This window comes from Acanthopagrus latus, chromosome 1 (assembly GCF_904848185.1).
Source record: "Acanthopagrus latus isolate v.2019 chromosome 1, fAcaLat1.1, whole genome shotgun sequence".
Lineage (NCBI taxonomy): Eukaryota > Metazoa > Chordata > Actinopteri > Spariformes > Sparidae > Acanthopagrus > Acanthopagrus latus.
The window spans coordinates 33,318,849-33,345,918 of NC_051039.1; the positions used below are offsets into that span (position 1 = coordinate 33,318,849).

The 27,070-nt window shown below is 41.2% G+C and overlaps 2 protein-coding genes across 3 annotated transcripts in view; one reads left to right on the top strand and one right to left on the bottom strand.

Moving 5' to 3' along the window:
* Positions 1-3,789, top strand: part of tmem132a (transmembrane protein 132A) — a 33,280-nt gene extending 29,491 nt beyond the window's left edge. The window contains exon 14 of the mRNA XM_037116019.1: positions 1,885-3,789. Within this exon, the coding sequence (XP_036971914.1) occupies positions 1,885-2,847 (963 nt within the window). The 3' untranslated portion in view covers positions 2,848-3,789. The remainder of the gene's footprint in view (positions 1-1,884) is intronic.
* An 818-nt stretch (positions 3,790-4,607) lies between these two features.
* Positions 4,608-26,955, bottom strand: si:ch211-89o9.6 (zinc finger protein sens). Of its 2 annotated transcripts, XM_037102129.1 has the most exons (9): positions 26,450-26,955; positions 23,069-23,172; positions 22,827-22,944; positions 19,895-20,008; positions 19,533-19,678; positions 15,345-15,432; positions 13,936-14,051; positions 10,365-10,773; positions 4,608-7,728 (listed from the first exon to the last, which is right to left on the bottom strand). In XM_037102129.1, exons 1-9 carry the CDS (start codon positions 26,742-26,744, stop codon positions 7,037-7,039), a joined length of 2,082 nt encoding a protein of 693 aa, XP_036958024.1. In that variant the 5' UTR covers positions 26,745-26,955; the 3' UTR covers positions 4,608-7,036. The 2 variants fall into 2 exon arrangements, with proteins under 2 accessions (XP_036958024.1, XP_036958033.1); XM_037102138.1 differs by lacking the exon at positions 19,895-20,008.
* Positions 26,956-27,070: the final 115 nt, after the last annotated feature.

Sequence of the window (27,070 nt, forward strand, 5' to 3'; positions counted from 1 at the left end):
CCATCGTCAGGCAGTCCTGATATCACCTACCATGTTCAAGCCCTGGTAAATATCTACACACAATAGGTAGGCAGTGATGTCACACAAACTTACCTCAACAAACTGAAAGGAATCGACAAACTTGGTGGAAAGGATTTCGAGGAGGTGTTAAAGGAGGTAATGTCACAAATAGAGGAATCTATTGAGGGTTCTGAATCTAGTGAGCATGTTACTTCGCCCCAAGACCCAAGCGACACTGAGCAGGATGCAGAGCCCAGCCAGCATGACATTACGTCACAACTGTTGGTTGGTGCTCCCCTCCCATTGATCTTGGTCTCTCTGATATTAATCAGAGAACAACTGCTACCCCCTTTAACTCGAAGACACCCTCAATTCTGAGTCCCAGTGGGCTCAACCCACCTGAGGTGCAAAAGATAGTGGTGGAGCATATCGTGAGGAGTGAAGACAGACCCCCACTGTCACTGTATCCTGAGATTGAGAGGTTTCTCTGGGGAGATCCCTCGACCATACAGTGAGGTCGATTATGACACTTGGAGGTCCCATGTTGATTTGATGATGAAGTTTCTGTCTCTGACCTTGATAAAACTCGTAAAACCCTGAGAGTTTTCTTGTTCCAGCTAATGATGTCATCAGGCATCTTGGTCCTGAAGTGCCTCCTACAGCCTATCTGCAATTTTTGGACTCTGCATTTGCCACAGTTGAATATGGGGATGAACTGCTTGTGCGGTTCATGAGCACATTTCAGGATTCTGGAGAAAAACCATCAACGTACCTGCAGTGCCTTCAGGTTGCCCCGGGTAACGCGGTACGCAGAGGAGGTGTCCCAGTACAGGACAGAGACAAACACCTACTCCGACAGTTTTGCAGGGACTGTTGGGACAATGTCCTGCTTGCTGACCTCCGCCTAGAACACAAAAAACAGAACCCCCCATAATTTGCTGAGCTTTTAATGCTTTTACATACTGAAGAAGATAGGCAAGAATCCAAGGTTATGAGAATGAAACAACACTTGGGTACCACAAAAGAGAAAGCTGCGTCCCACATGCAAACTGAGTCTAACTGCGGTGAGACCCAAGCCGAGTCGGATGCTAGTAGCATACATGAGCTAAGGAAACAAGTTGCAGATCTGAAAAGTCAGCTAGCGTCCCTCGTGAAAAAGAAAAAGACAGCATCTCCCAACCAAGAAAAAGTGAAATTTGACAGAAAAACAAAAACCTGTAAACTGTCTTTAAAAGAACTATAAAATGTTTTAATTAAGGAGGTGGGAATGGGATCTAAAATGCAGGTTGTTGGTTTCAGCTGGGAAGATACTTTGCCAAGCATCTCAGCATCAGCCAGGACAAACTTCTCTAGTGTATCCTCATTTTAAAAAAAAGGCTCTGTAGTGAGAAAATTGAGACTCTGACCTTTGGATAAAAGTGATCTAATATAATCAATTTTACTTCTGAAGTGATCTGGAGAATCTTTACATTTAGAAATGGATGACTCACTGCTAGATTTAACAAAAACAGGGTTAATGAGATGGTCATTTGTTCTGAAAAGGATTTTGAAATTGTTCTGGTTGTCAGCTACCAGTTTTGAAAAATGGGATTGTCTTGCACCTTTAATTGCTTAATTATAAATGTTAAGATGTTAATGGAAAATTTGGTACTACACTGTTAATTTGTCTTTTCTCCTCTTTCTTTTGGCTCTTCTAAAGTTTCTCTTTAGTTGTCTATTTTTCATTTGTAGTCCTGCTCCTTTACAGACATTGACTTCATTTTCCAACACTTATATGGCCATAACTGTAAAGTATGCACTATGTATAAAGTATGTGAACGTGAAACAGTAAAGAAGACAATGACTTTTTCTAATAATCTTCCCATCCATGTCATGTCTCTCCAGGAGGCGTCCATCAGTGTCTGGCTCCAATTCAGTGATGACACCGCCTCCCTGCTCTCCTCCTTCAGTGACCTTCCCCTTTTCCTCCGTCTCTCCTCATTGGCTGAGACTGTGGTTGTGGTGACACCTGGCTCTAACCAACGCATCTTTGCCCAGGGTGACGGAGGTGGGCCTTTACTGCTTGCAGAACTTTTGGCTTCAACCTGCACTGACAAACTAATCCTCTCCAACTCTATCAGTGAAGGAGACAGTGATTGGATGAAAACAGGAGGTGGCGAGGGCAGGACTAGGAGGCTGGCGAGAGGATCTGGTTGGATAAGAGTCAACCTAGACCTAGGCTTTCTGCAGCCAGTAGGGGACAAGAATGATGAGGGCGATGAGTTTGAGTTTGACATTTCAGATACACTGGTTGAGTCAGACAGCGACATCTATGCATCGAATTTTGACAAAAACGAAAATGGGATTTTAAGCAGTGACTACTCTGACAAAATCAGTGGGAGGATGACCAGTGGAAACTGGAACAGGGTGGGGAACGGAGGCATCATCACTCGAAACAATCTGGAAAGGGCTGTGCTGATGCCCAACCAGGAGGAGGGCACGGTGTACTTCTCCCCAAGCCAGGAGAAAGAAGGACTTAGGAAGGAGGAGGAGGAAGGACAGGGAGCTCAAGAGCTCAAGCTTGGTTTGGGAGCTGTCCTCTCTCTGCTCTGTCTCTCTGCTGTTCTCTTCCTGGCAAACTGTCTACCCTGCGCCCTGCGGGACAGGAGGAAGACAATGAAAGAGGCAGAGAGGGAGGTAGAACTAGAGGGAGGTGTAAGTGAAGAAGAGGCAGAGGAAAGGAAGAAGACAAAGGTAGGGGGCTGGGAGGCGAAGGAGAGGAGGAAGCCAGAAGCTGAAGACAACATAAAGCAGCAGCAGGTGGAGAATGATAAAGAGGAGATTAAAGAAATTGAGATAATTTGCTGATCACCCTGTTCAAACCACAGCATCACTCTCATAGACAGTTTACAATATGTATTTGTTACTCACAGTAGAACACATGGCACCACTTTGTTGCGGTATGACATCACTTGGAGTGAGTCAAATGATGCAACACCATGTGATGTGGCAGCTAAAGTCTGTGTTGCCCTTTAATCCAGGACTGGTAAGTCAGTTTAGGGAACTATCATTTTGCATCTTTACAGTTCAAGAAATGTTCTTGTATTTGTAAATTGTCTTTTGGCCTGTAGCTCAAGTAAGTTTAAGTTTTGACCCTCCAAGGGAAAATGTTTTGCCGTGACAGCATTACTCTGTAAATTTCACTTTAATATCCTCCCAGCCAAGCTAAGTGGTTTGGAAACAGCAAAAATGTGTGCAATCTTCTTCCATCTGAACCACACCTACAGACCCATATTAGTCACTCGAGCCCTCCATCAAGTGTCTTTTGGTCCATGTGTTACACACCACAATGGGCCTGAAAACATGTCAATAGCTATCTACTGGCCTCTGTTTAAATGAGAAATTTTCATATATGTTGATATATATTCAGCCTCACTCACTCTTTCTTTGTGAACTGATAAAACTGATTCAACATCCCATACAGTGTAAATATGTTGAATAATATCTTTGTGTTTAGAAACTGTGTTTACCTCCTAACCTGATGTTTTATTTTCACACCACGTTGTATTTTGTTTTGTCAGTTGTGTTTTTGCTTTTATATCAGTGTGTCTAAAATACATCATGCTGTAAATGAAATGAAGCTGTTTAACATGCAAAATGGGTATTAAAGAGCAGTCCTGGGTGAGCTGAGTTGTGAAGAGCAATGGGCGTTGTTGGATTTGAGTGTAGCCTACATTATTACATTTGCATTTAGCAGACACTTTTGCCCAAAGCAGCTTACAGTAAGCCATACATACACTGATGGCAGTATCTTGCCCAAGAACACTTCCATGTGGAACGAACGACTTTCCATTATTTGAAAGACACTGGCTCTACCCCCTGAGCCACCACTGAGATTGTAATATATGGTGTGCACGGAGCCATGTCTTGTCGGTCTACTGCGGTTTCAACATTAACGCAGTAACACCACAATAAAGCTACAGTGCCACCTAGGGATTACACTGAGTAATGCACTTCTATTATTCCAATACACCACAGAGATCATTAGTATCATCATTTGAACATTAAATATTGCTAAATTTGTATTAGACTTAGTCAGAGTAGTATTTCAGTATTTTGCGTTTGTAAGAAATTACAAATATCCATACAGATTTCTCAGTCTAACACTGAAGAAGTTTGAGTAAATAAACACACATAATTCAACATTTTCACCAACAATGGGGTGACATCTGAATTTTATCGGAATATACTGACTTTTATACTATGCTAATAAAAAAAAATTAGGCTGCCATGCCCTCTCGAGGCGTAAAGGTGAAACAAGATGTATTGAAAGACAGGCAGTACTGAGAATATAAGGATAGTATGTCTAACACACGTTACAGTCTCCTGTTGTGCAGCATGTGTCTGCAGTAGAAAGGCCGCCATTTCACGAAGAACTGGCTCTGATACTGGATAACATGATATCTCACCACGGGCTGAAACGCAAACAGAAATGTCGTCAATTGATCTAAATTGAAAAATGTATGTAGTGTTGTTTCTGCAAGTAAAGTGAGTGGCGCAGCGGAAGCGTGCTGGGCCCATAATCCAAAGGTTGATGTATCGAAATGATCCTCTGTTACACATTCAAATGTTCTTTTTTTTCTCTGTGCTTTTAATTGACCAATTGTAATTGATACAAGTAAAACATAGGCTGGCTTCAGATCCACACAATCCATGCGCAAATCTGTGAACAATCATGAGATCATTTTGTGACTGAGAAACAAGCCACTTCAGTTGTAGAGGAAAACTAACTACACAGACAATGCTGCTAGCCCATGGCATTAAGCTACAAACACCCTCCCTTTTACTGTGGCTCATTTATTCTGATGTTTAAACCAAAACCATTACATGTAGTGGTAAGTCTGGAGTGCTGAAGAATTATTGGTCTCTCAACTAATGGTGCTCAACTCAACACACATGCTGGGACTTTGATGGATGGAGTTTTTACTTAATTTCTGTGACTATTAATGATAGAAGACCATCTCAACATTACAACTTTGTACATTGAACAAAATATATTTAGTGTCCACAGTAAAAAAAAACATGTCAATGACTGGTTCCCAGACTTTGCTGCTGAAAAGGGCTCATCGTATGGTGGGACATAAGAAGACAGCAAAAAATAAGGACAAAAGTACAGGACTGTCAGACACATTGTGACCATAGTTATAATTATAATTATACTAACGTCTCCGTATTTTTGCTTATCAATAAATTACATTAATGAAAACACATCAGCATGACATCTTTCAGAGTCATTATAATGACAAGATTTCGGCTTGGGCTGGCACCATTAACAATTTGCATTCTCACAGTGTCAAAAAATACATGTGAAATATTTGTTCTTTTCATCTAATCCTCTGCACAAACTTTTTGACCAGTCATATTGTCTGTTGTTGAACCAAATGCTATCAGATCAAATTCTACTAAAGAAATGTCTGTTTCCAGTTGGGAGGTGAACTGGTGGTGGCATAACACCAGGGTGTTTTTGTCTACAACTGAGAACAAGTAAGAGAAAGACCAGAAAAAAAAAAGTTCACTTTTAGTACAAGTCAAGTATAAATGACATTACTAGCAACAATTTTCCAAAGTACACCATAGGCTACTGGAATTTCTGATGTGCTTTCATTAACATTTAGCAAATTAACATGAAAGGTTCAGACTGTGGGATTTAGGGAGACCTACTAGCAGAAACATTGGTGTATAATCAACTTAAACTAAGATTAGCGAGTGTTAGTGTTTCTGTGACAACAAACCATTTTATGGACAGAGGTTGAGGATCCTTCCTCAGTCTGTAATGTCGCAACATCATGATTCCAGTAGCTCAGAACAGACAAATCAAACACTGAGTCTTGAGAGGGTCTGTCACAATTTTTAAGTTTTCTACTCTCTTGGAAGAGCAGGGTCAGACAGAGGGGTACTCAGATGGTTGAAATCTGCAACACCACCACCAGATGTCACTAAATCCCACAAACTGGATGAAACAGGTGACTGCCTGGAAGAACACTTTCAAAACTCTCTAACAAACTGTGACCTACCTTGGTAAATGGTCACTAGTAATATAGAGTACACGTGAATTATAGCGTGAGCTAAAGCATAAAAAAGGTTTGGTCCTGTAACTGCAGATCTGTAGCTAAACAGTTTTCCATTAGTGTCACACTTTGTATTGTTGTAACACTATTTAATAAACCAAGTCTTTCTCATTCAAAACTAAGGTCTCTCAATCCAAAACAAAACAGAATATATTTGCCAAGGGTTGTGTAAGGAGTGCTACTGCTAAGCTGCTCAGAGCCTCAGAGTCGACTGCAGAGAATGGCCATCTGGAAGAATAAACACCAATAATCACATCAGATTTTGCTCTGATCCAATGGGAGGAGCACTCAGAAATTACTTTTGGGATTAAAAAGTGAATTTATCTTTAGTCCTGTTTATCAACCTGACTGCAGCAGTCATCTGTGGAGGTAACCTCCATTTTCTGGTGTTGATGTTCTGTAATGTTGACTGCGGACTGGAACTGGAGGGGAAATTGACTTCATCTCATGAACATAACGTTACATACAGGAGAGGGGAGAATGGAGAGAGAGCAACGCAGTGTTTGATACAATAGTAAAGAATACATCATACCACCATTTGCTGATGAAAAGCTATGTGACTCAGGCACACATGTTAATGGACAAGGTAATGTTTTCCAGTTTTATTAATGTTAGATTTGGTCTCATTCTCTGACTTCATCCTCACTCTCTGACTCTACAGGATGTCAGAGTGTCAGGCGTCAGGTGTCAAATGAAGTGCACCGTTACCATAAGTAAACTTGTGTAACTCTCTGAGTTTGACCAATGTTGGAAACATTTGGGATAATGTAAGAACAAAAGTGAACAAAATATATAAGTCTCACCATTACTAGACATTTTAATGCACTATATATCTTTAATAATAAAGAAATGACAATGTACCTCTGTGTGTGTGAATTAAATAGTATTAACTATAACAGTCCTGTCTATCCATACTATCTACACTGTGATCAACCTAGACCTAACCCTCCCCTGGCCTGTGGGCCACAGCCAGTGGCAGACTGCTGGTGTGTCCTCAGGTTGCAGATCCAAGCGAACCGCTTACCACACTGGTCACAGCTGAAGGGTTTCTCCCCTGTGTGAACTCTCTGGTGCTTCTTCAGGTTTCCGGCCTCTGAGAAGCGTTTCCCGCAGGTGTCACAGCGAAAGGGTTTCTCTCCTGTGTGGACTCTCTCGTGAGCCTCCAAATTGGAAAGGCCGGAGAATGCCTTGCCACAGGATCGGCATACATAGCTCTTCCTGCGACGTTCACCAGGAACAATGCTGGCACCCTGGCTTTGACTGTGGTGAGCCAAGAGGCTGGCTTGATGCTGTGCCGCTATGGACACTTCGAGGCTGGTCAATACTGCTGTGGTGCCCCTGATAGGTAAAGGTGACTGTGGAGCAAATGTGGAGTTCGTAGTCCTACTGCTTGAGCTGATACCAGAGATACTTGTTTTATCAGCACTGCCAGCATTACTGACAGCAGCTGTGCTGGAGGACAGTGTGGTCTGTTGTTGCTGTGACATCCTGCTGGTGTTGCGATGCTGCTGCAGCAGCTGAGCCTTGGCACTTCTTATCATGGCTGATGTTCTGCTCCATAAAGGCTGGGAAGATGGAGTCTGCATCCTCAGAGGTATGGACACAGTCCCTGCTGACAGAGCTGGGAGCCGAAAAATGTGTCAGTGCACATCCACAACATCATTCTCTCAATGGCTCAAACATGAAACGTACACACTCTAAATCTAAATCTGCTGGTGCAATGACAGTAAAAAAACAAAACAACAAAAAAAAAATGTCAATTTAATGTTTGATATTTATTCATATAATGTCATCTCTATAAACGCAAGGAATCTGTGTGTGTGTGTGTGTCTGTTCCTCAAATATCTCTACAGATCAGGATCAGACTGACCTGAGAGTTTCGACATGGCTGCTGTTTGATTCAAGGGTGTGCAATATCGCATTTGTTTGGACTGCAATGATACCGTTAATAATTTATTTCATAAATGCTTTACCAATTACGCTAGCATTGCTAACCGTAGCCACCACAGTCACGTGCACACCAGAGCCAATCACTGCACACCGTAGCCACGTGCGCACCAGAGCCAATCACTGATCCTGTTCTGTTCTGTGCATCTAAACTGACTGTTGTGGATTAATGAGACTAAACGAGTCCAGACCGCGTCTTTTCGGGTCTGAGGAGATCCGATATGTGCGGGCAACAAAGTGGAATCGGAATCTGTGGATGCTCGTGTGTAGCTAGCTGCTAGCCGCTAGCCCACATGGCCCACCTCCCGAGTCGACAGACGCACCGGCAGGTCCAAAACCAAACTTACGGTAAACAATGTCCACCACACTTTTTTGCAAACATTGCTGTCACGTTTGCTTTGTGTCTGGTGCAGGAAGAAAAGGTAAAAACGGGCTTCTGTCACGAAAGTGTCCAAGCAGCAAGTTTGGTTGTTGGGCAACAGGAAGTTGTGGGAGGGACGTAGGCGGATGAATGACAGGCAACGACAGTCGGTGTAGAGCAGGGGTCACCAACGTGGTGCCCGCGGGCACCAGGGAGCCCCCAAGGACCACATGAGTAGCCCTCAGGCCTGTTCTAAAAATGAAAACTGAATATTAATATTATTTGTCTCCCAGGTTGTTAAGTCATTGTTGATAATTATTGTGAGAAATCATTAGCGTGATCTGTGTCTTCACATAGATGAGTATCATTAATCATTGATAATCATATGTAACTAAAGGCAAACTGAGCATATTTGTTATTTCAGAAGAGTGTATCAAACTGGTAGCCCTTCGTATGACTCGGTAGCCATGAAGTAGCTCTCAGTTTCAAAAAGGTTGGTGATCCCTGGTGTAGAGACAGCCAGCGATATTGAGAGTTGAGAGATTTGTGATATTTAGTGTGTTTGGAGTGTATAGTTGGTGTGTTAGGTAGTGTTTGGTGTAGTGTATTTAGTGTGTAGTGTATGGAGAGAATTTTGTTCCTTTATTATTCAATCAAATAAAATAGATATGAAACCAAATAAGAGATTTGAGAGCAAAAAAGAGTAAGTGGTAATCATATATATATATTTTTCTTTTGAGATCGAAACAGAATAGGTTGCAATTGAAAAAAATGAGAGAACATATTTCTTCAACTTTAGTCAAAACTAATGTAAGCCTAAGAACCGTCCGACGCGCAGGTGTTTGTGGGCTGCCGCGGTCTTCTCCGTCTGTCCGTCCCCCGGCTGACAGTACTGTTGTGTATGAACAGTAAAGTTTTGGCACCACAAGACCTGAGCATTGCCTGCATTTAAATGTAAATAGTTACATATAACTTTGTAAATATTTAAAATGTATGCACATATTTAGCAAACAACAATTTATATTTGCATTGTAGGTAATAAAAAATGGGTTGTTAAACATATTTGTGGTTTTCACAGGAAAAAAAACCTTTACTACTCAGATTTTTTTTTTTGTGATTTTAGGTCCATTGTGTTAATACAGTATGTCAAAATAAAAAAAAAAAATAACTGTACAGTCATACATCTGAGGTTGTGCTGAAAATAATGACACCAAGTAAATAGTTTTTAAGGTGAAATATAATGGCAAAATCAAAAATAGTCAAAAACGGCCAATCATACCTTGGAATATCAGATTTCACAACAAACCTAAATATCCCTGACGTCCCACCTTCAAACACAGCCTCATTTGGCCATCCATGAAAAAGCTACTTATCCTCCCACTTTTCTATAGGAATACATATTTCCTATGGGCACTGCACTAGTATATATAATTTAGCAAAAACCGTGTTTCTCCTAATTCAAGAACTGAGCCTTGACTTTATCCATGGACAGAAAAGAAGAGGCCCATATGCACTAATGATTTAGAATGTTGTAGCCATTTCGATCAGTTGATATTTGTTAACAAACATCCCTTTGCGTATGTTAGCACTATACCAACATACGCAGCACTTGCAGAGCATGAACATTTAACTTACATTAAAGTGAACCACATGGAGACAGACAACAGACAGCCTTGAATCAAATATGACTGTTGCTGTCACTTCATCGTGTTTCACAAAAGACATAGTTGAGTAGACCCCGAGGACACATTTACACATAGGTAAAAGATCACAGGTCACCCCATGTCTCTGTGTCTATCACTCCATTCAAAATCTTGAATTATATGATCTTTATTTTTGTTGCTGCAGTTATCATCTCCTGACATGATCATTTCTACAAATTTAACAAGAAAATAAAAACAAAACAATGGCACAAGAAGGCTCCCAAAGGAAAATAGATGATCCCTCACCTTGTGACACCGATGGCTGGGTGTGAACTCTGGAATGGTCAGATTCAGAGGAGATACTCTGCCCTCCAGTCATCCTCACTGCTGAGGAAACTGAGCCTTGAGGAGGCTGAAGCACATGCTGAGGTTGTAGTTCACTCTCCACAATAATAACTCCATCCTGGTCACACTCTGAGGAGTCATCCACAGTGAAAGAACATGAAGGGCCACCAGCGGTCGATACGGAGTCACCATCAGGGGCCCACCGGGTGAAGAATGTCTCCAGTTCAAACAGTGTGTATTCAGAGCTCAGAGGATTGTTGTTATTGGATCTCTGCTGTTGTGTGTTGGGGCTAGCTGGTGTGTTGGTGTCTGGAACCCTCAGCTGGACTGCCACTATACTGCTTGGGTCTTGTGACTGAGCTGCTGCAGACTGGGGACAGGACGGGAAGGTGGGGGATGGGGGGTGAGCAGAAGAGAAATGTATTAAAACCAGATGTTAATGACTTCGGTCTCATCAGGGTTCAGTTGGACACATGGGGACACATGTTTCCTCACTTTGTTGTAGAGAGTTAAAGGAGAAAAGAGGCCACTTTCTTGTCGGTCTGTCGGTACGGAGCTGGAGTCACCTATTCGCTGACATCAAGAGACAGTCAGAACTAGAGACTGCACGGTGATGGGGGGGGGGGGGGAATGACATAGCGAAGTTTTGGTTTTCTTACCACAGTAACTGCTGAGTGACCTTAACGTTCAGCTTTAATGCCTCGACAACAGTGAATAAACTGAGAATACCTCAATTGATTTCACACTGCAATGTGACTACTGCATGTGCCAATGCCATAAATTCATACAAAATTAAAACAGATGTAAAGATGAAGATACATTGTTTTAAAATGTAAAAGATATCCCTGGGGCACAGAGGCCTACAACTGCAATCCGCTAGTTGTTTGTTTTTATGTATGTATGTTTTAAAACATGTACCCTGCTGCTTCAGTTGTTTAGGAAAATGCTGCAACACTTTTTGCTGTGAAGCTCAAGAAACATTTTGTGGACTGTTCCTTTAAATAATTCATTGGTTCCAGTAATGATTGCATGCAGTCCTCTGTCCCTAACAAAGGCTTTTATAGTCACAAAATAGGCCATTGTTGGTTCATGATGTGACTAGTGTTTTTTTAATGTCTGGGACATCTTGACAACAGAATGATGAGCATTAATCTGCACTGAGGAACTTCACCTCATAACCAACAACAGTATCTGCTGTCATAATTCATCTTTGCATCCTCTCATGTTGTGGCTGGAAAACTGCCATCATGACAAGACTTAAATTGTAAAGGCTCACATTATACCACACAACATTATCTGATGGCTTCTCCCGATGACAGTACAGAAATGTTCAAAGTGAAAAAAATCTAAAGGGGCCCTTCGGTGAAAAGCACCTCTTCTCTTCAGAAATGTGGTGAAATCTAATTTTACTTATATGGACTTTAGTCTAAAAGGCATATAGACATCTGTGTGAAATCTGTATATATGGACACACATTGTACTGTATTACTTAAAGACTTGATAATATTGTGTCACAATTTTGTAATGTATGGTTTAAAAGAAAAAAACAAATTCACAAGTTGAGTTTTAATCCAGTTTTAATGATTTACATTGCAAACTGTGAACATTCAGCAGGATTTACAAAATTGTGACACAATAGAAAAAGTTTGTGTTACATTTACAGTATATGTTTAGGCTACAATGGCTTATATGTCACATAATTGTTACATTTTAAAAAGACACATTCCTCAGTAAGAAAATTATTCCTGTAGATGAAACAAAGACAAAAATATGTATCGGAGGTCCTGCATTACTGAGAGACATCAACAGGAATATGTCATGCTCACCACCGCTGTCCATTCTACAACAAATGCAGTTTAATTCACTAATTATTTCCGGTCCAGGGGGGACGGATCTACTGGGGTGGCTCAAAAACACCTGGCCACCCTAGTTGCTCACCAGCTTTGTACAAACTAATTCAAAAATGTATATATGAAAAGTTGTAGCTGGTGCAAAAGTGTGATGTCTGATGAGTGAACATCTGCAGAAATTACACTCCATGCAGAAACAAAGAATTGGTAACAGTCAAACCTTTCAAAAGCAGACTCTCCTGTGCCTGGCCACACACAACAACTACTGATAAATGGATTTGTTAAATTGCCAATTTCAACTGGCTGAAATACAGAACAGCCAAAGATGTTTTTGTATTGCCGAGTTGCTCCTCTCCTTGGTAGGCTATTTATGTGAGACACCTGTCTAGGTGGTGAGGTGACAGTGGCTTAACAGCAATTGAAAAAAAATAATAATAAATAATAATCAAGCACAGATCTTCCACATTACAAGTCTCAAAAGCCCTCCTGTTCCTGGTAGCCTATGAATTTGAAATACATGTAAATAGTGTTGAGTTTCAAAGATCAAGTTACCGTTAATTTACATTTACATTTCCTGAATAAGAACAGATTTTCTGAAGGGAAGAGAAAGTGTTCTCAGCTGAACAGTCCATATGACATGACATGACTGTACTGCAATGATGGAATTAATGTTGTCAAATCTGTGCGGACATTATAATGAATTTACCATGTGCGCCATCACAGTACAACTATTCCACCTGTCCTTGATGTTTATTAGGGACCAGCCTTTATTTGGTCACAATGGCTATCATTTGACACTATTTAAACACATTTTTTTATTTGATACATTATGTAATTTAGAAAATTGAAGAGTTATTAGTGTTGTTTGCCCCGCGACCCTGCAGAGGATTAAGCGGCGTACATATAATGTACAGATAATGGATGGATGGATGGATAGTGTTGTTTGACACTGTGGTCATCATCTTGCCATTGTGTGAAATTTAAAGCTCGTATTTCTGACTCCTTTTGAAACATAGTAACAGCATGGTATTAGTGATATTGGTCTACATTTGTGGATGGTGTCTCTTTTGGTGTTTTTTCAGGTTGCTGGGATCAGAGAACCTCTCGGGGCAAAGCAAGCACTGGTACGGTCTCTCCCCAGTGTGGATGTTCTTGTGGATCTTTAGGTTCCAGAACTGTGAGAATTTTTTGCCACAAATACTACAGCCATATGGCCTCTCTCCTGTATGAGTCCTGAGGTGTGATTCTAAATTTGCTGGGGAGCTGAACGCTTTACTGCAGAACCTACAGATGCAAACCCTTTTCCTGGCGGTTTTCTGCTGCATATCAGCACTGCTAAAACCTCCCTGAACTGGACTTTGACCTGGATCCAAAAACTTTTGGGGCCCCTGTATCTGACCTAAAACTTGAGCAGTGCTGGGTTCCTCTGAAAGATCAATAACAGGAGGCTGCTGCTGAAAGGACAAAGAAGTGTGGAAGCCTATGGAGCTCTCAGCAGCCAACCCCCTTCCTGCTGAATTCTCAACAGCCAATCCCCTCCCAGAACTGCCTGGCTCTGCGACAATGAGTGTGTTGGGCAAGTATGACAGGGGGACACAGTGTGACGATGGCCCTGGGAGGCTGTCATCATGACAATAAGTACCCCTCCCATTTCTCCACAGCAAGGAATGGCCATAGCTGACCTCTGAGAAGCCCCGCCCAGACTCCTGCATGTCAGATGGCAGATTTGTGGAAACATGTGTGGTTTCATCAAATGGCATGCCTGCTCTGTAGTCATCGGTGCTCGACTCCACCAACCCTGGAAATAGAGAGAGAGGTACTGAGTGATTTAGTGATTAAACTTGTCAGTGCTTGGTGGAGTGGGTCTACATGCAAACCTACTCCCTTACATAAACTACATTTTGAAAAAGTTGTATTTTTCCATTCCAGTTCAGAAATGTAGCACGTCTGGCTCAATATTTCAATTATTTGAATTATTCTTCCATAAAATCAATAGTCAGTATCATGATGTCTTAAAAAAAAATGTGTTCTTTTATAAACAGGAAATCTGTTTGGATGCCATTAAATTGTATATTAACTTATTTTCCTCTCAAGAAATCCTCTCTTTGATCAGATGTGACTAAACCTGTCTATACAAGTGAACAATGAATTCATTCATAAATTTATTTCAAATGTGTGGATTCTTCAAGGAATAAAGTGTGTGCATAATGGGAATAGAGAGGTTTTTTCGGTGGTTTGAGTACCCCCATATGTTGTTCAAGCCCCTGCCCCCCAAAAATGTCTGTGCACGTCCCTTGGCTGAAGATGTGACAAAGAGGCATTTGGCACCTCAATCCTTTAGGTCTGTGAGAGGTGCATGACCCTGCCTGACAGCCACCACTTTATGTATGAATTACTGTAAGTTGCTTTGGGCAGAAGCATCTGCTAAACGCCCTAAAATGTACTGGTATCTAATTACTTGTATTGTGATTATTATCTTTATGATATTATTGTGATGCTGCACTTGTAGTTGCTTTTCCAATATAATTTGCTACTGTACAGGAAGCAGGCATTTAATTTTTAAATTGATAAAACAAAAGTAGCCATGCTGGGTAAGAATAACTGGAAAGACTGTCTACATGAGTGGAACTGAGGTTGAGTCAGTAACCAGTTCTAGTTTTTGAAAATCAACATCACAGGTAACATACCATACAACCCCACCCAGGTAAAAGAAAAGAAAAAGACAAAAAAACCCCACAGGATCTATGATGCTTCCTCCTTAAAGTTTTTTTTTCAACTTTTACAGAGGAGCAATAAAAACACATCCTATAAACTATAACTATAAACATCCCAAACAGTATTGGTGCAGTGAGATGTCTGCACAGAGCCCAAAGAGACCAAAAGACAACACCCATCCAGACAGTCTGATCACCCTGCTGCCATCTTGCTATACCACCCAACTACAGAGCAGCTTCATTCCTTAAGCTGTGGGGACCTGAACTCATCCTCCACAGCTAACCATAAAACATATGTTGTATACTGACAAATAAATTACTTCTTGAATATGTACTTTATATTGTAAGGATCATTACAGTTGGATGTGTCCACTCACCCTCCTGTATGCTGAGGCCTGTCTGGCTCCCCGTCACTGGCTCCACCTCCTCCACCTTCACCAGCACCACATCTGGCTCCTCCTCCTTCTGCACATACAGTAAATTAAGGAAATGTTGGATGTTAATGCACTGCAGACACACAACATTAGAGCACTTCATACACGTTCATAGTTCATATCACTTAGGACTATAGAGTGATGATACTCTTTATAACAGTCTTTACATCCATTTTTAGAATAGCAAAAAAATGATTATGCAGCTTTAATAAGGAAATGTAATTTCATACAAAAACTGACACTGGGCAGCAACAAAACCTGATTAAGTTACTAAAGCCCATTATGACAATGTTGCAATATTTCCTTTCATTGTTCTTTAGAAAATTGAAAGGTGTAACTTTAAAACTGTGGTCAGACTTTGATGGTAGCTCCAAAACTATTGGGTCAGCCAAACTGCAAACATACAGTTCGCTTTAGCTGGCATTGGCTGAAAGTTAGCAAATAGTTCAGTTCGATGTGAAGCTAAGTGGCCCTATAAGCTGACAGGAGTCTTCCAGGATTGCAACATTAAAAGACAGGGAGAGTTAGCACAAGCATGGGGATCTGCTTAAGCACCTCCCAGTAAGCATGGCTGGACAGCAGACTGGGACTGAACACAGCCTCTGAGAGTGGTGGAGGTCAGTTTGAGGACAGGGGATACAGTATGGAGGTGATTTACAGCAGCTCTGACCGGGACTATGACTCCAGGGACGAGAAGACACGGAAGGTGGAGTCAAGAGGCATGAAGCAGCAGAGAGCGAGGGCCAGACATGAGCAGATTGTCAAAACAGCATGTAGAGCTGGAATACTTTCACATCTTACTCTGTGAACTGATGATTTATTTGGACCAAACCAGAGGTGATTGTCGAAAGACAAACCAAGACTGTTCTGGTGACTTTGATTCAGTTCCTGTCCAGAGTGAATGAATGAGTTTCACGGTGAGTTAACAAGGCGATTAAGCTCGTCTTAGTTCAGTAAGAGAGAGAAAGTTGAATTTAGACAGTGTACACTTGTATTTTTCTGTTGATCTTGTTAAAATAAATGTTATGTTTCCTTTCTAGACATTTTGGGAGTTTCTGTTGTCAACTTATAAGACTAAGTAGTGAACTGGCTGCTTTTACATCTCCCAGCTGAAACTACAGTGTCCATCAGATGATCACCTCGTGAGGTATTAAGTGGTATTAGGAGACAAGATGGGCAGGGGCTTGCTGGTTAGCATGCTAACTGGATAGCTCTTTGACACAGTAAACAGATGTCTTTGAGAGAACATCAGCACTGTTGTTTCATTGTGTTGATTACTTAAGCTTATATGTTGACTGGTTTGATCTAAAATTATTAAATCGTTGGGACAAATAGTTCAGAGGAACTAGTTTAAAAATACTCAGTCACTGATTTACACCAGCCTTGGATTGAGGAGCAGTGAGCAAGTCAGTTTTTCTCCATACTAGTTATACAAACTGAGGTTGTTCATCTGGGAGTCAAAGTCAGGACAATTTATTTTCTACAGAAGTGGTTCATAAAAAAAGACTTTCCAGTGGTTTAAGAAGGGTATTTTATTCCATAAATGAAACGCTGCATACAACATGCATAATGTTTCAGCTACAAAACACATGAAATGTGTGACATTTAGAAAAACAATCCACTCCTGAACAATTCTCTCAAACTTTTAGTTTTGTTTGTTTGTTTTTTTTTGTTGAAGTGCATGCATACCATTTTCAGAAAGAATAAATGACTGAATATTGGCCAAGACTGAATTCCAACATCAGAACTTATTATTCATTCCAACCAAATAACCCAAATAAACCACAGTGTGGAGATACTCTAGTTTGTTGGGACTCCACATGAACTGTCCTTGCTGCTCTGAATACTCCAATATGGATTAGTCTGCCACGCCTGTTTCTAGTGATGTTTTTTGGTTTGAAAGTGAAACAGTATATGTGCATTTGTAAAGATTGGTAGGGTCTGATGGGTTTGAAGCAGAAAACCACACAAAGTTTTTTCCTTTAAGATGGTTTGGGAAAATGGGGGGAGACTGATTACAGGACAAACCACATTTCACAATCTCATACATAAAAGTTGAAATGGAACCAGCTGTTCTCCGTTATACCACTTTATGACCTCTGTTTGATATAAACATCAGTCAGTGCTCTTTACCCTACAACTGACTGATACATTTTGTAGTTTAGTCTTTAAATATGCAACTTTTTTGGCTAATCTTTGTGTGACAACAAACTCTGAGGCAAAACATGATTTTCTCAGGTTGATTTGGTCGAGCTTGGATGGCAGAACAGCTGCCATAGGAGTGTGCCCAAAGCTAAACAACACCGTTTAAACATGTAACAGCTAATGAGGCAGTGTCTTGGAGGTCTAATGGTTAAGAGGCATACCATGCATTATAGTGTAATCACTAACAGCCTTTTCTAGTCTCAGAATCTTTGTTAATATTCAGTCATTTGATGACATAGCATAATTAAAGGGCTACTTGCACTGGGCCTTGTGGTTGTTTGAGTTTTCTGTTGTTTTGTTATCTAGATTATAATGTTCAGTTTGTCTGTCTCTGGTGGTAATGTTCTTACTGTGATGGTACACCTGTCCTGAATAAATGCAGAGGAAACACTGGACAGTGTGTTCACAAACATCTGCTGCCAACACTGGCAGGTTAACAAAGCTCTAACACATACTTTACATTACAGTACAATGAAAATCAAACAGAAATCATTCTCTTATTATTTGTTTCTTTTTGTGAAGGCAGCCCTTCAGTGTGAGCATGGGCACATATGTGTACACACAGCTGAAAAAATGTGTTCACATGCAGCCCAGACAACCTCTGAATGTGGTCAGGGTGATCTCAAGTGTGTCCTCAATGCATCTTGGGGGTGTTCACACCTCTACTTAAAGCTGTCTATCTGTGATTGCATCACTCAGGACAGATGATAGTACCGGGTCTGATCAGTCTCGAAAATGCTTTAAGGAAATGAGGTTAACACAAAAATAACTGGACTAACAACAGTTTCAAATCTACATATATGCCCAATGACAAGGCAGAAAATCCAGCAGCAAAACTTCTCTTGGCTCACCTTTTGGAAAGAGATTTACCATGTTTTTGTTCTTTTCAAGTGTGTGTGTGTGTGTGTGAGAGAGAAACAGATACAACAACACATTTCAGATCTACATGCCGATGTCCCTACATTTACCTTCACTAGACTAGAACACTGTGTGTAGAAATATCTTCTAATAAGACTGATTTATATACTGTGAAATTCACACTGTCTGTCATTAAGCTGTTTCCCCTCCCTATAGCAGAAAATACTCTAATTCTACTCATATTTTCTTATTTCTGTCAAACAAATTGACAGTTTAAACATTTTTGTTAACCATTGTAAAATCTATTCATAAAGTTCTTCAGAGGGTCTTGGGTATACATTTTTTCCTTTCTGTTGAGCAGAGCGTAGATCTACCAAGTCTCTCCTGCATTAGTAAAGAGGCTTCAGGTAAGACGACAGTTCAGGTCTGTTCCCAGGTCTCCACTACAGTATTAATTTCAGGGTGGCTCTTTTGCTGGTGTGTTTTCAGGTTTCTTATCCAGGCGAATCCCCTGCCACACAACCCACAGCTGTAGGGTTTCTCTCCTGTGTGAACTCTTTGGTGTTTTCTCAGGTTCCCGGCCTCAGAGAACATCTTCCCACAGGTTGAGCAGCTGAAAGGCTTCTCCCCTGTGTGGACGCGTTGGTGGATCTCCACTTTCTTGGGCCTGTTAAAAGCCTTACCACAGTAGCTGCAAACAAATCGTCTTTCCTTGGTGCCTGATCGCTGGTGTACTTTGCTGCTGTCACTGGAGAGCTGAGGAAAGGGGAAACCGGGTCCATAACGAGTCCAGCCATTAATACTGGCAGATGTCGATGGGAAATCAGCCGCTGCCATCGAGTATGAGCAGGACGGCCTCCTTCCTTCCACTTCCACCCCCGAATGCTCATCAAAAAACTCCTCAACCAACAAGTTAGCACTTTTATCATTGTCACATAACACGTCAAACTGTGAGTCATTGCTGCCATCTTCGATATACTGGTGTGGGTTTATTGTTTCCTGCAGTGAGTCTATGCCCTCAACAGAGGCACTGAGTTCACACTTAAGGAGAGGAGAGGAGTCACTGACCTCCACTCCTCTGCTGCTGCCGCCGTTTCGCCTCATCCTGCCGCTCTGGCTCTGGGACTGCGACTGGCAGGAAGTGGACTGGGTGTCCTGCTGTTCAATACTGGCTCTTTGTCCTGCAGCTCCACGAGGCACACACTCCATTACTCCTTTACAGAGACCATGTGGGGCAGAAATTGGAGAAAAAACTGAATTGATAATATCTTAGTGTTACAGATGAAATTAATTACATAATTAATATTCATGGTTCATAAGAAACTATTAACGCCATGGTTAACTCATATGTATATAATAATCATAATGTACATTTCCAAAGTACTGATCTATAGCTCACTTTTTTTAGGCCACCTTCTCTTTTTACCCACCAGAAATGTATAACAAATTGTCATAAGGTCGGACTGACGACAGCTGATGCATATCAAGCAGAATGTTAGGGTCACCGCCATAGTTACAGAGGAGCTCTTCATTCACCACCAGGACTGGACAATATAATCAGGAAAGAACAAGAGGGGAGGTGTGTGTTTCATGATCAACAAGCAGTGGTGCTCAGATGTGGAGTTTTACAGATTTTACATTGGTACTTACCACTAGGGATGTCCCCTAGCAGTCTATCATACCTCAAGTTGATTTTTCTTTTGTTGCAGAACTTGACATTAACTCTTGTGAGATGACTGCGCTTACTGCTGCTAGCTGAAACTGCAAGCAAGCTCAGTTAACTGTGCAAGCTAAACTGGGGTATTTTGGGGTTTGAACATCATAAGCTGAACCTGGTGCCCCCCTCTCAAGAGGAGGAAGCTCTAGCATGTTGACTGTCTTAAGCATAGACATAATATACGTAGCAGCTCATGGCGTGCTGGAACATAATCCCGTGTCGCCGCCATCCTGGTTGTAGCATCGCCCTGTATCATAACTAAATCTCTGCCGTTTGTAACCGTGTGAAAATCCGGTAAGAATTCGGGAGGTTATGATTATTGTAGTCGGGGATACACCTTCCTCAGCACATATAAATGCAGGGGGGTCACATTGGAGACCCATCCAAGATGGCGGCCACGCTGATACGTCAGCTCCAATAGGCAGCGTCAGTCTATGAGGCGTTTACGTATATTATGTTAAGTACCAATGGAGGCCATTTCCTGCAACTTCAGCCTTCAGTCTTCTCTAAATATACCACTTACAGAGACATCTTATTCATCAAATAAAAATAGGAAATAAACACCCTTAATCTGAAAATGAGACCTTGTCTAAACATACCAAAATGATCTTTTTTTTCTCCGTCTTCCTCAGCATCGTTTCAACACGGATCCACTGAAAACAATTCAAAACGTTGTAGTTCCCATTCCAGGTGGCGCTTGAAATTTACCAAAGGCGGCGAAGAAGAGATGGAGCATGCACACTAAGCTTGCACGCGTTTACAAAAAGACAGTAGAAGGAGAATTCGAAAACAAGAAGATGAAGACAAAAATGGCTAGTGCAAGGAAACCAGAAGCGTTTGTGTGGACCGTTAATGAGGTTGAACTGCTGCTGCTGTTACGCTCGCATCCTCATGAAAACGGGTTAGGGTTAGGGTTTGCATTTTCATGGGTTAATATGGATATAAGGTTTGTGAAAGTGTTACTTCAAATGTGGAAGTTACAGGCAAAAATGCGACTGAATCCATTATAGCACCACCTAGTGGAGTACACTTGCAATTTTTGATACAGAAGAACTATGTCTTATTCTATATGTGCCATATACATTTCAAAGCTCTCAGCATAATAGTTTCGCTGAAATTAATGTTTGCTGTTTATCTTGTATTAAGCCACACCCACATTGACCAGTCATGACCACCTTCAAGATATGGCCTCAGGATTGGTCCTACATCATACCGACCAAATTTCATAAAAATCGTTGTAGCTGTTTAAGAGATATATATACATATTTTTAGCCAAAATTCGCCAAATCCCAAGGATATCAAAAGTGGTGTTAATAGCATTCAGTTTGACCGAGACATCATACAGTTTGAATTTTATAGCTCGCTACAGAAATTTGTTTGTTAATAATTTATGCATTTTTGTAGTGACCGACCGATTATCGGCCACCGATATATAGGAGCCCGAGAGAACGGCCAATTTCTAAAGGGGGTTTTGTTGTATCGGTGAAATGTTGCACTGATAGAAAAAAAAATTGTGGCAATCACAAAAGCATGCGCTGGTGTACTCATTTATTTTGTCTAGTGGGGCACACAGAGCTCAGCCAGAGACATTGGCTTAGCTCACAGAAGCAACCTGTTGGGTGCAAATGCAGAGAAGCTATGCTTCCTGTATTACAACCTGCCACTCACTGATGGGAAGTATTAGTAGACACTAACTGACAGCATGTTGTTTATTTAGATTTGTTTATTTATTTTTATTTATTTATTGAAAGTTCTGCTACAAATGTTAAATGTCATTTAAATGTTAAATGTTAAAAGTCTTGAATAAAGACATTGGTTTAAGAAAGCATCTGTCTGTACTACTGTCACTGTGACTGTACTATTGCATAATCATATCAGTGCAAATTCTATGCACAATCCAAGGCCTGTTTTCATTCCAGCTCAAAAACTCACTTCGGTTGCATATCGGCTATCGGTAATTGCACCCCCTCCAATATCGGCTATCGTCATCGGGCCAAAAAATTCTTTTGATAACATTAGATCAGGTCCAGGTGAAGAGTGTACATGCCAAGATTCACGCAGATCAGACAAAATCCCAAGGAGGAGTTCGAAAAAGTAGGTTTTCCAGTTTTTGCGATTTTGTGAAAAAACTTTCTAGGTGGAAGTGGGCGTGGCCATAGCAAAGTGATTCAGCTCCATTCAGGGAATCTGGGAATACAAGGTTTTTGAATGTGCGACATATGGTGTGGGAGTTATAAGCAAAAACGCATTGGCCTAGGTTATAGCGTCCCCTGCTGGTGGATATATGTAGTTTTCTGTGTCTGAGGTACGTGCAGGTGTCTGCACCAACCCTCCAAATTGCACCACCCTCCTCTGCATGGTTTAGCCTACAGCACCACTTTTAGCGGGAGACAAAAAAAAATCTTTACAATTACAATAGGGTTCCTGGCACCGCTGGTCCTAGGAAACACGTCTGCTGGCATACGCGTTCCCTCGGCCCCTCGGGCTGGGCCCCCTAATAAAAGTTCCTTGTAGCTGTTTTCAATAACAATTTAATGATAATAATTCAAGGCCTGCATGTTTTTTCAGTGGGACAGCAGAGTAAAATACTGAGCATTACATACAGGACTGTCTTCTATACACATGCATCAGGACTTTGTACTCACCATCATCTCCAATAAGCGGCACGTTTTCCTCCGTTCCTTCACCCCGTGACATGTTTGCCTCCACCTTCTCCTCCTTTACCAGTACTGCCTCTGGCTCCACCAGCTCCACATCTGGAGACTTCAAAACATGGAAGGTTTGTCACTCGCTCAGCAAAGCCTGGTTTCTTATTCTTGCAACAACATCCATTTAAAATAAAAGCATCATGTCTCCAGTCCTCCACGGTGCCTTGTGGTGTGCTTACATTACTCTGGATGCTTTCAGCATGGATCAGCTTGCTAGCTGTGTCCCCAGCAGCAGCTCTGCCAGACCAAAGAGGAACATCCATCTGTCGCTCAAACACAGCATCTACACAAACACAACAAAAATGGTTTGCTGGTTTGTTTCAAAAATCCAGAAACAAGGAGTCAGCTTCCTCAACGAAGGCCTCTTTTATCATCTCTCCATCTTGGAAGGACTTCTTATGCTTAATGTGTGTGTGTGTGAGAGAGAGAGAGAAAGTAATTTCATGAGTAATGACAATATTCCAGACACCCCTACAACATAGGCTAATGGCTTCATTATTTTCAATATCGCAGAACATATATCAATATATATCAATATAGCAGAACCGATAACATCAGTGCTTATTGGTACCAGGGCCTTTATAAATGTAGTCCTGGGTCCGTTTTATACCAGATTTCGGTAACCATCCCTAGGTAACAGTATCACTACATTGGAGGCAGAATTGGAAAAATACACAAAAGCAAGCATCTTTCCCACCATTTAACAGCTGTCTTCAAATAAATATCAAAATATACACATGAATTTTACGCTGATAATCAAGCACATCCTGACTGTGTGTATTGGTGTATTATTTTGTAATGGACACAAAAGCACCACTTGAGATGAATGCTGATATGGCTCTATGTCTGCTGGCTGTGTAGGTCGACACTGGCTCTTGACAAGTTGACCATAACAGAGAAAAGAATAAGGAGAATAAGCTTGTGATGTTTTCTGCAACATAGTGCTCTCTACAGGTCCTGTAGCATCATGTGTGTTTCTAATACACAAGAGCTACGGCAAATAATCTGTTGATCGATTTGCTGTCAACAACTAACTTGATTGACTCAATTGTTAACCCGTTACTTATAATTGGTGTGAGCAATTTTTCAGACCCCTTATAGACCAAACAGCTACTCATCAATTACAAATGAATCGACAATAACAATAATTGTTTATTGCAGCACTGTAATACACCAAGTGTTCCATCAAAGCCAAGTGGAAAAAGTTGATTTGTGTGATAATTGTTCACATTTGGCTTTTCTGTACACATCTGTGTTGAAAATCAAACTGGGAATATAATAAAATGTGGACCAATATGTAATTAATGAGACTGCACAAATGTAGTATAAAGGCAATTATCCATGTTACAGTGTGACAGAGCTGCTTCATCATGTCTGCACGCAGGTTCAAATGTGCTGTGGTTTAACTCAAAAATGTTCTGTTCTTATTTGAAAAATATTATATCATTACAACAACAGCCTATTACAGTCTGCATTTTCTTTTGTTTAATTAAGATGGGCTCGTCAGCAGGAAAGCAGCACTGATCTTTAAATCATTTATCTATGAGGCTGATCAGACCTGATACTTACATCTATCCTGAGTGATCCAATCAGAAGAGGACTGTTGGCACCTTTCATTCTAGAATGCGTCATGACATGCTTCTCAAGTGACCATTTACAACAGGATCTCATTTCCCTTTGCTCTATGCAAATAAACATGCACATCACTGAAATACACCAACACAATGCCTTTCACACACAAAGAAAGAAATAACTTAATGTAGAACACTTATTCCACTCAGCTCTTAAAATTGAGTAATTTGTTAAGGGAGTCTGTTAATAGTGTGGTTGCTAGTTCAATGGTTGGATCAGTTGAAACAGACAGTGTGTTCACAAACATCTGCTGCTAACACTGGCAGGTTAAAGGATAACGGATAACTTTGGTAGATTTCAACATGCAGTTTTATCGCTCAAACTACCCTTGACTTGCCAGTACCGAAGATGCGAACACTTTTGGTGCAACCCTTACAGGGCTCCTTGAACGAAGAGTTAGCATTGACAGCTAACAGCATGGGGTCAGAACTACACTGTGTTTTAAGCGTCTTAACATGCTCCAAGTCTCACCCCAAAAATTATGCAACATCAGCAGACATCATACAACACAGCACTGTAGCGTGTGTAACTCAAAATGAATTTTAAAAAGTGATTAAAACAGTGTGCTTGTGCAAGCAGCTACATACTGGTTTGTTTACATCCCTGTCCTCCGGTAGTCCAAAGTAGTCGACCGTCGAGCATGCGCTTACTCCTTCACTGGCAGAGACGGAAACTTGAATTTTGCATTTTGGGGTGAGATTTGGAGCATGTTAAGATGCTTAAAACACAGTGTAAAGTTCTGACCTAAGAATGCCCAAGCATAATGAGCACAATTATGATGTTCATACCTGTACTTAGAACAGTCCACCAGTGATTGGATCACTTGGGACAATGATAATACTATGTCTGAACAGGGCTTCTTTGCTCATGCCACACCACCAACTTCACAGCCTACTTGTATATAATGCAACAAATAGTTACTGCTCACACTCAAAGCCCACAGTTCCACCACAAAACTTCAGGCCCTCCTCAGACAGTACTGCAGGTTCTAAAGTGAACAAACCTGGGGTAAAACCACAGTGTTCACCTGACAGTAGTACTTTTTGAAATTTAAAAAAAAATAGTGAATGTGATGCTAGTGTAAAAGTGCCCCTGCATCCCATTGAAAATAAGCTTGCCCAAAAATGAAACTATGGTAAATCTGAAAAGTGTCTCTTTCATCGTAATTATGCATTTACATGAAGGTTTGACTCATATCCAATCACACTATTGTGAGACCCACAGCCAGGGAGTTTTAAAACCAGGAAACCGCGGATCACAGCAGTCACTTCATCCACGGACATCAAGATGAGCAACTGAAAAGCCGCATAGATCCAGGAGATGCAAGTGTCTCCTCGGTCTCTGTAGCTGTCTTCATTGTCCGCTTGTTGTTGTAGGCAAGGTATTAATGGTCGCTGCTTTCAAATTAAAAGCCCCCGCTAAGAACCGAGTTCTAAACTCCGTATAAAGCCGCATCCAAACACCAGCGTGAAAGGGGCTACTGTTTCTAATCATACTAGTACAGTACTAATCAAAGTGGTTCACTATTATCAATTACATTTACAAGCCAGGATCAATATTGCATGATAGCAACTTAAGTGAATTCATTTTTCTTAAAAAGGAGCACTTTCGTAGTATTGGTGAATACCCGTTAACGAGAAGATAAAGACATTGGCTGATTTTTTCCGCCTAAACACGCTTTATAATCAAACTATCAAGCTGATCTTGAAGGGTAACACAAATAAGGTTTCATTTTGTTTATATGTGACAGACACTCCTACCTTTCTAGCTTCAACCAGACATTATTTTCCTTTGAGAACAGCTATGTGATTCGCTCATGGAGAAAATAAATATTCCTGAGTGTTTTGATGCCTCATTGCACGTGTAGTTTTGAATGTATTTTTCTTTATGCCATCCACTCTCCTGCATTTAACTAATAATAATCTTACCGGTGGACGGTAAGGACCCTCGCAGCCTGTCACTTGTGTTTATCTGCACCCTCAGTCGACTGCTGTTCATGGCGCTGTCACGGAGCCTCCTCTCGGCGTTTCCTCGGGCCATCTTCAGCTCCAGCAGATGCAGTTTCCTTTTCAGGGCTTTGTTCTCTCTCTGGCACTGCGACATCTGTAAATTCACCACCGCATAGTCGTCGTCCACCAGTTTACAAATCTCTGCCACTGCTGCATTAGCCAGAACCTCCATAATGGAGGCTAGCTGCGTCTGAAAGGCCAGACGGCTGGACATTGTTGCTAAAGTCGGTAGCTCTCTGGCGGCTCCGTCGCGTTCAATTTTCCGCGTTAACTCCTCTTGAGGGACTGGGGTGTGTTTGAGCTTCGGTCAAATCATTACAGCAATAGTGGAAAAACTACTCGTGAAAATGTTGAGCAGGCAAAAGATGGCTAATTTAAGTAGCTTCTCCCACACTCACAAGCTCCGACCGCAAACACATGGCGTCACTTCCGGCTTTAGAAACATTACCTTAAGTACTGGAGTATGTCCTCACATGAATTAAATAACAGTCACTCCTCCATGTATGTGTTGTTTGTTGGTTGTTTATTTCACGGCAAGTC